Genomic DNA, 13,658 nt, shown 5'->3' with positions numbered 1-13,658 from the left:
AAGGTGCTGCAGTGTGCATAGCTATATAGCCACAACTCAACAGACGTGTCTCACTAAGGCGCTGCAGTGTGTATGGCTCCAAGCATGACTTTACCTATATGTTTAGCCTCTTTTGTGGGCGCTAAACATGTAATAAACAAGGGACACTAGTATTAAAATAAAATGCATTTTTATTTTAACATTACAATACCCTCTTAAACTGGAACATTAAAGTAAAAGTATGCAAATAATTGAATCAAGTGCTTAAAAACACATTATACTCAAAAAACTTTGCCTTATAAAAATGAATGCGCATAGTTAAACCATGTTGTAAATTCCTGTATTACTTAAAAATGCTACATTTTAGAAGCTATTTAAAATCAAACTAATAGTGCTGTATTCTTAATGACAAATTATCATTTGACTTTTAGAAATATGGTAGATACAAGTAGAAAGAAATGTTTTTTTTTTTTCTACCATTTCATTGAATTACACCTGTCAAGAGGTCCTGGTGATTCAATATTGTCATAGGTACCTGCAGAATGTGAAACAATGAGCTTTTTCCATTTCATTTAATTATTTAAATGGATCTATCTCTTGCTTCGAAGTCTGTTGTAATCAAACCTACTCAGTGACAGCTTGATAAGCCAATTGTATGTGGAAAGCAACACTGGAATTGTCTGGTTTAAAACTTTGGCAGATGATTATTCTATTTAAAGGTACATTGTGCGCACAATTTTTCTAACAGGCATATAAAGGAGGATTAATTAATTACGTTTCTCATGAAAAAAGTTAAAGGGACTTAAAAGTCAACATTAAAGGGACACTGAAACCAAATTTGTTCATTTGTAATTCAGAAAGAGCATGCAATTTTAAGCAACTTTCTAATTTACTCCTATTATCAATTTTTATTCATTCTCTTGCTATCATTTTTTTTAAAAATAAGGCATCTAAGCTTTTTTTTGGTTTCAGTACTCTGGACAGCACTTTTTTATTGGTGGATGAATTTATCCACCAATCAGCAAGGACAACCCAGGTTGTTCACCAAAAATGGGCCGGCATCTAAACTTACATTCTTGCATTTCAAATAAAGATACCAAGAGAATGAAGATAATTTGATAATAGGAGTAAATTTGAAATTTGCTTGAAATTTCATGCTCAATCTGAATCACAAAATTAAATTTTTGGGTACAGTGTCCCTTTAAATGTTCATGATTCAGATAGAGCATGCAGTTTTAAACAAATTTCCAATTTACTTTTATTATCAAATTTGATTTGTTCTTGAGGTATCCTTTGTTGAAGAGTAAAACTAGAAAGGATGAAAATCTAAAATATATATTTTTTAATGGGTCAGGTTTTTTTTAACTCAAAATAATGGACAGGACAATTGACGTCAGAGAATGTTTTTGTGAGGAATGGAAACTGAAATGTCAATGTTGTTTTCTCTAAACCCAGCTATGCAGTACACTTCATTTCACATATACTAAATTGCAGTTTTAAAAGCATGCACTTGTAATAGACAAGAAAAGGTGGCTAGTCCAACATTAAACATTCATTTCTAGCTATTTACAGGGTTGGAACATAGTGGTAAAATCATTGCCTATAGTGCAAGCGAGTGGTTTGAATTCAGTAGCCAACCCAATTGAAGCATAAAGATTATTATTATTATATATTTTTTTAAATGCCACTTATTTCTGTTTTTTGGAGTGGGCATGAGTAGAGAGGGCGTACCAGTAATAAGAATTGTGTGCCATGGAAGAGCTCTATATTTATTACAATCAGTTTTTTAATGTCGAATTGAGAAAACCCTAAAATAATTGACCATTATTTTTCTTAACACTATAGTGTTATCAATAGAAGCAATATAACAGCAAAAATTAAATGTGTTGCTACAATGAATATAGGTGTATGCAGTGGCTCCTACTTTCAGTTCATTTTCTGGATTTTGCAGTTTTCATAGTATATTTATTTACATTAACGTGTAACCATTATGTAGCATGTCATATTCTAAACTAACAGTTAATTTGATTGGAAAAGTAACTCAAACTAAAGAAAATAATCTGTTTGTGGAAAGGGCCTCACTTGATTGTTCTCATAGAATGCACAGAGTTCTTATATCTCTTTTGTATTAAGACAAATTAGATCCTAACCGCATGTGTACTTTGGCATTTACTAACCAATGCATCCTGTGAGTTAGACCACACAACTGCTTTAGCAGATTAAATGGCCCATAGATTAGCATTAGCAGTGACAGAATAACCACTAAACCAGACTAATGAACTCATAATTGTGCATATTCTCTAATTTCTTACCCAACACCATTAAACCTTTAACAAAGTAATTGAGTTTTAATGGAGTGAAATCCTGGCTCTTTTAAACTTTCATTTTTTTTTAATTAGCTTGCTATTTCCCTTGGTCTTTTTGGCTTAAAATCCCTCTTGCTTTTTGATGTACTATAAATTCTAAAACCACTTAGGCATTCAATCCAATTTAATAATTCATAATTACAAAATCACCTTTTATTTTGGAAGAAATGAATTCATCAAGGGTATCATTTCTGTGCTAATTGATGTTGAATGTCCTTAAAGTTCTTCACTCAATGTACATTAAGTCAGCTCCATTTGCTTGACAATGACAAACAATGGTTCTTGCATCAGTGTCTGCTTTCAGCTTTGCACTTGTGTTGGTTGCAATTTTGTGTCATGTGTTCTATTTCTGTTTTCTAGTTATCTTTGTCAACAATTGTCTCAATACCTTTCTCTTTTGTGATTGCAGTTATTCCATTCGTACCCTCCAGCTGTGTCTGGTATTCCTCCCATGATTCCGCCGACTGGTCCTTTTGGCTCGCTACAAGGGGCATTTCAACCTAAGGTGAGATGCTTAATGTCCAGCATTTAATATTTATTTTTAGATTTACAGGACATTAATGTGAAAAGAGTAAACTGAGGGCATACAGCTATACTGTGCATAGACTCATTACAATTTTAAATAGAAACATTTTTGCAATATATTTCCATTAGCAAAAATGCTTTAAGCAAAAGCTAATACTGTTTTTCAGCGGCATACGCACATATGCTGTGAGTGCCAGCATTCAAACACCACACTTACTCAGAGAACTGGCAGTTGTGTGTATTGCGTCAGGTCAAGGAAGACTTAATTTGTGTCACATAAGCCACCATTCATTGTCCATACTGCAATCACTTTTACATTTCTTTAAAGGGTCATAACATGCTAAGGGCTAGATTACGAGGGGAGTGCTATTTTAACGTGTGCTCGTAAAAGAGTAAGTTAAATAACCAGCTATTACACGTGGGTGTTTAAAAAAACAACAAAAAAAAACAAAACCCAGCACTGAAAGTTCCTTTACATTGAGGTCAATGGGGGACTGTGTTTATACTGTAAATATATATGCATATCCTTATATACATATATATGTATTTGTTAATATGTGTATATATACACATATAAACACATAAATATATTTGTAAATATTCATATACATATATATTTTTATTTTGCTGGCCAACACTACGCAATTTGCCCCCTGTGCTGCACAAGGCATGAAAACAAGGCTCCAATTGGAGCCTATGGAAGTGTGCGAGAACATTTACGTGTGCTGGTATTACTGAGTGGGGCACAAATATCACTTGTAATCTAGGCCTACATAATTGCTAAATAGAAGGATTTATTCAAATGAAATATTACCCAGAGAATATTATGCAGATATTTATTTTTAAATTAGATTAGTTGTTTAAATATTGAAGAAAATAAGTGTAACATTTTAATGCCTATAGAGCTATGGAGTTGCATTAGATTTGCTTTCACCATGTTCAGCAAAAACAAATAGATAATATATTCATAACCTTCTGCAAGACTTACATGATTGCTGGTGAATTTTACTAACATTGAATGTATTAGCTTTGCACAGCAGGCGTCTTCTTTTGCAATAGGTTCTACCTGACTTGCTCCATGCAAATGGTTTTTATTAGCAGTTGTTCATGTGTACGCTAACAACCTATTTTCCTAATTGTTAAGCAAGCTACAGTTGATTTCCTTGTGTCCTTTTTGAAAACATTTAAGACTTTGTGCGTAATCTTGTTTACAATAGATTCCTTAGCCAACAGACAATAACAGAGACTTTAGTTGTTTTTTTTCTCAGTGACACAGTATATCCTTGCAAATAGGAACACTGTGTATCTAATTTGCCATGGTCAGTGCTTGCAACAGAATACACCTGTGACCTAAGGTCATTCTAACTGGCTTAACCTGCTTCACGAGGTGATATTTTAAGTCAAATTAATCTGCACTCTAAATGGTTTATGAATGTAACAGCAGCTTGTTAGTCAGTCAAAGGTCACCATAAATTATTTATGTACCTTGGCAAGTATCATTTCCTTCCTTAGTCTAGAGTATAACTGTTAAAACATACTGGTGAACACATAACCCGAATGATGCAGTAAACAGCTTGAACTTTCTGTCAATCAGTTTTCAGACTATGCACGTAAAAAAAAATCAATTAGTTTGATTTAACAATTTATTAGATGCAAAAAATAAACAAACATGTAGCTGCATGTACAAAAAGGCAATCCCAATACTGCAGAGCTTGCAATCTGTGCATAATTGGCAGGGAATTGTGGGTCAGAATCCCACGAGACGCATCAGTTCAATTGATAACTTTGTGGCTGTGCTAAAGAAACCATCTGAAATTCCATCCATGTTAGGGATGGGAGCTTTTCTCATTATCAATGTCCTCAGGGGAATATTTTTTGTCGAAGACGGTCAGCCTATTGAAACTTAAAATAATGGATTGCAAAGCCGCACTGCTATGTAACCCAAAGGATGGTAACTCAAACCTTTTTGTGCTGTACACCGCGCACAGACAAGGCTTCATATTTCAGCTTAAAGGTTATCAAAAGGGTGAACACTGAAAAGATTTATGTTAGAAATTTGCCTCATTTCTACTGCCACAACTGATGATGTTTGGCTTCACTTATAAAGGAAAGTCACAGGCCATTAGGCCAGAGCTGCCTGCAAATGAAAAAGAAACTGCCAGTAAAAGGGGCATGTCAAGCACGAAGCTAAAAAGATATGAAGGAGCATGGAGAGAAAAGTATTTTGTCATGTCCAATTAACTTCAAATGTTTTCTCATTCTTAGACTTCCAATCCCATTGATGTTGCAGCAAGACCTGGAACTGTCCCACACACCCTCCTGCAAAAGGACCCTAGGGTGAGTGCAGCGGGGGGAGGGGGCTACAAGCAATGTCACAATTATGTCAACATGTTTAGAATATTTCTCAGAGTGATAAATGTCCTTGATATGAGAAGTCAATCACAATTACACCTTGTGCCTTCTTGTTGATGTTATGCTGTTATCTTGTGCCTGACGGTACAGGGTTCAGGGTTATGGTCTGAAGTTTACAGAGGGACTGATTTGAAGAAACTGTAGATCTTATGGCTTGATAATGAAACAGATGGATGACAAATACATCTAAATCTTATAGGCCAGCATTTTTTATAACTTGGCGGAGGAGCTGATAGAGACACATTATACATATGAAACATTGTAGAGGAATATTTAAGTGTAAACATAAAATATTCTATTTCCTTAGATAATTTTATTTTTAAATAATATTTTTATTATGTCTCTAAAAAGATTAAACTTAATCAAAATTGTATGTCTGGAACAACCTTCCATACACCTCCAGATGATTTTGCGGCCAGTGATATGTAAGCCTGCATCTCATTTGCACACCAGCTGTATCCTTATGTGGGAAGGGGGGGCAACATTGACTATGTATTTAACACCTTTACAAGGGTTAAACACATAGAAAAAGTAAGATTTATCAAACTAGAGAATTTTATTTTTAAAGTAGACTCTCCCTTTAAGGAGCAGAAAGTTACGTCTTAGAACACTTAGGGGCCGATTTATTAACGATTTGTCCGACATGATCAGCTCAGCGGATCATATCCGACAGACATCACTGAATGCCAACAGCATACGCTGTCAGCATTTAACATTGCACAAGCAGTTCTTGTGAGCTGCTTGTGCAATGCCGCCCCCTGCAGATTCACGGCCAATCAGCTGCTAGCAGGGGGTGTCAATCAGCTCGATCGCATAGGATTGGGCGGATTGATGTCCACATCCTGGAGGCAGCAGACCAGTTAAGAAACAGCAGTCTTAAGAACGCTGCTTCTTAACTGCTGTTTCCGGCGAGACTGAAGGCTTGTGCGGAAACTTGGGGATCAGGGGCCATTTGGCCCTTGATAATTCGGCCCATTAGGCTCCTGTCTCTCAGGATCTTTTCTGAGAGAACACTTAGGGGCCGATTTATTAACGTTTTGTCCGACATGATCAGCTCAGCGGATCATATCCGACAGACATCACTGAAAGCCAACAGCATACGCTGTCGGCATTTAACATTGCACAAGCAGTTCTTGTTAACTGCTTGTGCAATGCCGCCCCTGCAGATTTGCGGCCAATCGGCTGCTAGCACGGGGTGTCAATCAGCTCGATTGCATAGGATCGGGCGGATTGATGTCCACATCCTGGAGGCAGCAGACCAGTTAAGAAGCAGCAGTCTTAAGAACACTGCTTCTTAACTGCTGTTTCCGGCGAGACTGAAGGCTTGCACGGAAACTTGGGGATCAGGGGGCATTCGGCCCTTGATAATTCGAACCCTTAGTCTCCTGTCTCTCAGGATCTTTTCATCCCTGGTAGAGTATTCTTCTTACATGTTTAGAACATGGAGAATTCTAGATACTGAAGCATATGGTCTCATGCTTTGATTGGAATGTAAGAGCAGTAGTGTATTGTTAGCATTATGTTGTATTGCACAAAAGCACATAGATATCTATTTCTTGATTCCAGCCTCAAAATGGCATATCAATATTTTAAATTGAACCCCTGCTAGTAATCAATGGTATAAACAAACTGTGTGTTACAAGAATCACCGTTATCTGTTTTACTTATTTATAGCTATGATCTATTAACAGTAAATTTACAGATCAGAGGAGGAGAATTTGGTATCTTAGTTGTCTTACGTATTTCAGTATGATTTATGTGAATACAAATACAACCTAAAGTTATCTGTTGCAAATTTATAATGATGCTGTGGTTTAATGTGGCAGTCTTTAGAAGCAAAATACGTTTATGTCTTTACCTAGTATTAGACTACGCTTTCCTAGTCTCTCTGCCTGTGGCCCATTCTGCCTTTTTTATTTTCTTTCTAACTCACGGCATTGTCCCCTGTGGTGTAGGAGTGGAAAGAGTTTGTGCATGAAATGCAGTATTTGTTGTTGTAAGAGTACAGTCCCGTAGTCCCAAAGCTGCTGTATTATTGAATGTGCTGATGAAATATTGATGTAATTGGTGGATTGGAGTCTCTTGATTTTCAAGTCTGGATTGAGCAAGCAGGAATATTTTTTTTACAAAGACTTCAACAATGAATAGGTATTATAGACAATGGCTGTATAATTCAATGCATTTCATACAAATTTGCAGCAAAGAAAGTCAGACTAAAGCTCTGTATATGCATTGTTCTGTTGCTTTATCAGAAGTATGATCTGAAGATTTACCAGTTTGAAATATCTAGATGTTATGTTATACTTGATGTTTGTGTTAGGGAACTCTATAATCTTACATGAAATTCTATGGTTCTTGAACAATGTTTATGTTTGGTCTACCTACATGAACACGGTGGGTTTGATATATCAAGGGCGTACATTTTCGCCCCTGTCCGCCCCAGCTCTCCTCTGGCGGGCACTAATCTGCTGCTGTAATTTGACATTGCACACAAGAGCTATTTTGCGCTTGTGTGCAATCCCGTCCTCTGCCCGTGCACAGAGGTGGAGAAGACGGTAGGGAAGCAGCGATCTGATGACCGCTGCTTGATAAATTGTGACTGCAGGTTCTCTTGAGGGAACCTGCAGTCATAGGGAGGATAAGGACTTGATAAAACGAGCCCAGTGGAATAAAATGAAGTGCCTTAGGTCAGAGGCATTGTATCCCTATAGAATATCATATTACAGTTTATGTACAGTGTTGGAAAATTCTCAAATTGCCTGTAAATTGTAATTAATCATTTAATGCTCTTTGAGGAACCATTGCAAAAGTATGAACTATGTGTTATTTTAGACCCTTATTGTTTACAATTTCTTTCTACCCATATAGTCTCACTCTGCACCCCATTTTCTAACTATTGATTTATAACTTCCCACACACAAAACAATATTTCTGCAATTTCACAATTTTCTTATGCATACAGTTGTTTTAAACCGATTTTAATGCATGTTGTGTTGGGCCTGATAGCACTTTTAACTGTTTTAAAGGTTCACTGATAATAGGGTTATCCTAAAGCTCACTTGCATAGTATTTTATTCAGTGACATAGGGCACTGCGACATTTAAGTATGAGAAATGTAGCATCAGAGTTTTTGCGTCATAGAAAAGGCAATACCTTTGGGGAATGGTGGAGTTAGTGTTTACTGTAGCAGGCCCTTTTTCGTTTCTTCCATACTTTCAGTTACTGCTTATCATATGCTATTTTTCCTTTAAAGGGACAGTCAACACCAGAATTGTTGTTGTTTTAAAAGATAGATAATCCCTTAATTACCCATTCCCCAGTTTTGCATAACCAACACTGTTATAATAATACACGTTTTACCTCTGTAATTATCTTGTATCTAAGCCTCTGCAAACTCCCCCTTATTTAAGTTCTTTTGACAGACTTGCATTTTAGCCAATCAGTGCTCACTCCTCGGTAAATTTACGTGCATGAGCTCAATGTTATCTACATGGAACACACGAACTAACGCCCTCTAGCGGTGAAAAACTGTCAAAATGCATTTAGATTAGAGGCGGCCTTCAAGGTCTAAGACAGCATATGAACCTCCTAGGTTTAGCTTTCAACTAAGAATACCAAGAGAACAAAGCAAAATTGGTGATAAAAGTAAATTGGAAAATTGTTTAAAATTACATGCCCTATTTTGAACCATGAAAGTTTTTTTTGGACTTGACTGTCCCTTTAAGCGAGCAGATACAATCATAGTTAAAGGGACACTATACCAAAAACTTTGTTTCCCCTTAATATATTCCAAATGACTTGTTATACCTACTGCTGAGTATTAAATGTATGGGAAATGGTCCCTTCCCTTCATGTATATTTTTGTATTTGAAATAGCTGTTTTTGCTTATAAATGGACTGAGTCTGCAGGTAAAGCAAACCTGATTATGATATTTCTGTCCAAACACATGGACTACGACTAAAATGCTATTGGTTAGGGGTTTAATGAGCACAGCCAGCTATTTCAGGCACAAATATCTCTCCACTGGAAGGTTAATTTGGTCTGTTGTCTCCGTTTACATAGCTTTTCTACAAAGAATATATCAATATTCATATTTTCAGTGTTGGAGGTTTCAACAGGCAAATGCAGCTATTTCAACTATGTGAACAGTTAAATACACCCAACAGGTAAAAGAGACCATTAAAAACATAAGGAGAGACAATTTTAGAATCCAATATCCCTTTAGGTGAACAGAGACAGTTTGTAGTTCCATGAAAGTGAATGTAGATGGGGAGTTCTGCAGCTTAGAAGCCTGGGGGCTGTATACTAGACAAGCCTGACTTAGAATTGGGGTTACATTCATCCAAATCCTCCATATTTCCATATTTAGTTTATATAAGAGAGCCCTGTCGGTACACATATTTTTCTTTATTATTTATTTAGCGGTTAAAATGAGTAAGCTTTGGAAAAAGAGCTGACATTCAAATAAAGGTGGTCTAAAATATAGGAAAATCTCTTAAATGATATTTATATCCACTGAGCATCTTCATAAGTCGCAGTGTTGTTAGCAAGACAAACTTTTGTATGACCTGCTCTTTAGTTTGTCATTTCTACTGTTAGATTGTCATAAAAGGAGGTAAAATTGGCTGTTATACTGTGCAAATTGGCTAATTATTTTCTAAAAGTGCCTAATTTGAAAGTAAAATCCCAACATTTTAATTTCTCTTCATTATGAACCAATAAGCATTTGTTAATTAAAGCGATTGTCTGAGTGACAGGCATGTAACCAAGTTGTCATTTTCTCTTCACAGTTGACAGATCCTTTCAGGCCCATGTTGAGGGTAAGAAGCTTTTTTAAACATCTTTGTTGGCATATCCAAGCAAAAACAAATGAATTGTAAAGAAATGGTCAATCAATCCTCCACTCATGTGCAGAAGACAAGGGAATATATTAGGAAGCTTTGAAAGTGTATACAATTTGGAATATAAAAATAACATAATTATTCACTACCTGTTTTTTTTTTTAATTCCTTCTTTATCAATGCTAGGGAAAATGTTCAGCATCCATTATAAAACCTAATATAATGTCTCTTTAACACTAAATTTTTATTATTTTTATGCCTATTTGTTGTCTATCAAATCATTGAATTTGACTTATTTTGGGATAACACCAGCAAGTACATTTGTAAGTAGCTGAAGAACCAGGTGGTTCTTGAAGAAGAAAAAACCCCATCAATGTTTGTTCACTCAATAAATAAATTGGAAAGAATTATTACTATTTTTGCAAAGTTAGGCATCTAATCAAAGTTAAACCTACATTAATACCTTAAAAGTAGATAATAAATTAACAAGTATGTTGATAAAAATGTATCAAGAATGATCACCTCGAAATATCCCCTATTTTGATGTTTTTAAAAATTTTAAAAAGACGTTAAGTCGATTCCTATCCTTTAGAAAAAAACTTGTCAACTGATTATCTACAAAAATCCCCCTAGACTTTAAAGGTGATTTTCTGTAGAAAACCAATACATACATATTTCTAAAGGATTCAAATCATGTTGTAACTCATTAGAATATGTATTTTTGTACCGCTTACTGTCACCTAGTTTCCATAGCTTTTGTAAACAGGTGGTAAAATAAAACATCTCCATAAACTATACACAGTTTACAAATAGCAGCGGAAGCTAGGCCTATGTGTTTAACACCTGCAAAGAGGATGTAGCTGATTAGTTAGTCAAGAGTGGCACTTGTATGCAGCCACCAATTACAGTCAATGTTCTGCTTGCAGCTCCTCAGCTGTACTTTACCTATGTGTTAAACCACTGCATAAAAAATGAGGGTATTATTTTCTTTTATTTGAAATTTTCACAATTATACAGTTGTTGTTTTTAACATTTACTGTTATGTGTAGCTTGGTGTCAAATGACAAAAGAAGAAAACATAAGATCATATTCTAAACACACATTCAGCATTTTCCATGTGAGCTTAGTAAACTTTATGGAGTGCACATGACAAGTGTCATTGTTATAAAACTCTTGTAAAGCCTTTGTCAATGGTGGCTTATTTCTCAGTTGCCTGTTGTTCCACAAACATATAGTACGTCATTCAGACGCCACTTATTTCTCCATTTATTCCACTCAATTGGGTATGTGAAAAAATTTTTTCACATAAAAAAGGCAGCATAAAATTTGTATTTAAAATTCACTGCATATTTTATTGTAAAATTCTATGTGATTTCTTAACTAAGGTTCCAACTTAATTTTGAAAATGATTGTAGATCTTTTATTCTGTTTAACAAGTCTATACTTTTGTCTTTTTTTTTTTCTTCAGAAACCTGGAAAATGGTGTGCCATGCACGTTCACATTGCCTGGCAAATATATCACCATCAACAGAAAGTCAAGGTTAGTGTCAAACTAATTAGAGCTGTTAATTGACAGGGGACACTGCAAAAAGATTAATGAGAGACTCATTTTAGCCTGCAGAGTAGAATGAAGACCACGTCAAAAGGCATTTGTGCAGTATCATGTTGAAAGTAACTAAAATTACATGTATAGAATATATATACAATTTAATACCTCATGGCAAAAGCATAAAAAATAAATATTCCAAAAACCTTTAAAATGGCAATTGTTTAACCATTTACGTAGTTTTGCTTGTTCAATATTTAACCCTTTGACTATATGGTCTCATTTGCTGTAGCCAGTCAAAGGCAGGAAGTGATTTTTTTTGTTTGTGCAGTAATATAAGTAATGCATTTAAATCACTGTGTAGCTAAATTCAGGAAAATTGCAAAATATTTAAATAAAATGTCTGACAACCTTTTCCAAAGTAATACCATAACAGGAACAACAAATGCTTAATAAAAGTACATTAACAGTATGGAAACAAGACAAACACACTGTTTATTGGCAGTACAATCATATTAATCTAAGAACTGTATTTATTACATATGTTTCCTTCAGTTTGTGATCATAAGTGTGTTACTTTAGACGTTTATTTTTTAATCCATCCAAGATGGTGGACAATACCTAATATCTCAATTGTAGCCCCTCTGCTAGTGAACTCATAGTAAAAATATGTAAATGTATGTTTATGTAACAGTTAATTGTGCTTCTGTAAATCATTATTTTTACGTAGAAAATCTGAAACTATTACATCCTGCTTCATTGCATTCCAAACCAGATTGATCCCATTTTTTTTATGTTAGTTTTCCTTTAAAAAAAAAAAAAAAACAGCTTCAATTAAAGACAAAAATCCTCAAAAGACCTAACTGACTAAATGAGTTTGTGTTGTTATTCCTTTTCCCTAACAGGGTATGATTTCATGTTTGTTAGATGCTACGCTATAAATGGGAGATGCTTCTGCTTTATATGTCTCTTGGGCATTGTACAAGCATTAATTAACTTTCTCTTCATTTAATTCATAATGGAATTTGAAAGCATCTTCTGTGCTTTTTCAAACATCATTTTTTTCCGATTGGAACCATTAATTTAGCCTCATCTGCTACTGTTACACATTTGTGAATAAGTCACCTTGAACTATGCTGAAAATGTGTGTGTTTTTACATTCAGAAACTATAAGATAAAAAAAATCCTGTTTATTGCTATTAAAGGGACATGAAACCCAATTTTTCTTCTTTCATGATTTTGAAAGAACATGCAATTTTAATCAACTTTCTAATTTATTTCTATTATCTAATTTGCTTCATTCTCTTGCTATCCTTTGCTGAAATGCATATCTAGATAGGCCCAGTAGCTACTGATTGGTGGCTGCACATAGATGCCTCATGTGATTGACTCACCCATGTGCATTGCTATTTCTTCAACAAAGGATATCTAAAGAATGAAGCAAGTTAGATAATAGAAGTAAATTGGAATGTTGTAAATTGTATTCTCTATTTGAATCATTAAAGAAAACTGTTGGGTTTAGTGTCCCTTTAAGACTTTAATTACGACTTGTGATAATTAAAAATATTTTCGTTTTTTTAAAGCGGTCATTTATAAAATGTGATTTAAAGTAAATAAATGTGAATAAATATAGAAATGATATACAATAAAACATGTTGCATTTAAATGTAAATTCCAATCTTTATAAATTAATGTTTTTCACATCTGAAAACTACATGAAACTCAAGATTTTCTTTCATGATTTAGATAGAGCATGTCATTTTAATCGCTTTTTCAATTTACTTCTATTATAAAATTTTCTTTGTTCTCGTGGTATCCTTTGATGAAAAACGGTGTGGTAAACGTGGGAGGGTGTTTGTGCCTGCAGCACTATATGACAGTGTTTTTTTTTCAAGAATGCTATACATTTGCAAGAACACTAGATGACAGCACTTTTGATGAGATGAGAACAAAGCAAATTTGATTTAGAATGTGGGGTTTTGTGTTCT

General features: G+C 34.7%; 1 protein-coding gene across 1 annotated transcript in view; it reads left to right on the top strand.

Moving 5' to 3' along the window:
• The window catches only part of AUTS2 (activator of transcription and developmental regulator AUTS2), an 89,429-nt gene that overhangs the window by 61,075 nt on the left and 14,696 nt on the right, over nt 1–13,658 (top strand). The window contains exons 6-9 of the mRNA XM_053707466.1: nt 2,755–2,850; nt 5,136–5,207; nt 10,074–10,103; nt 11,593–11,664. Coding sequence (XP_053563441.1) covers nt 2,755–2,850; nt 5,136–5,207; nt 10,074–10,103; nt 11,593–11,664 — 270 coding nt within the window. The remainder of the gene's footprint in view (nt 1–2,754; nt 2,851–5,135; nt 5,208–10,073; nt 10,104–11,592; nt 11,665–13,658) is intronic.

The sequence above is a fragment of the Bombina bombina genome, chromosome 3, assembly GCF_027579735.1.
Source record: "Bombina bombina isolate aBomBom1 chromosome 3, aBomBom1.pri, whole genome shotgun sequence".
Lineage (NCBI taxonomy): Eukaryota > Metazoa > Chordata > Amphibia > Anura > Bombinatoridae > Bombina > Bombina bombina.
Note: the sequence above shows the minus strand (reverse complement) of the source record. Positions and strands in the feature narration are given on the sequence as shown.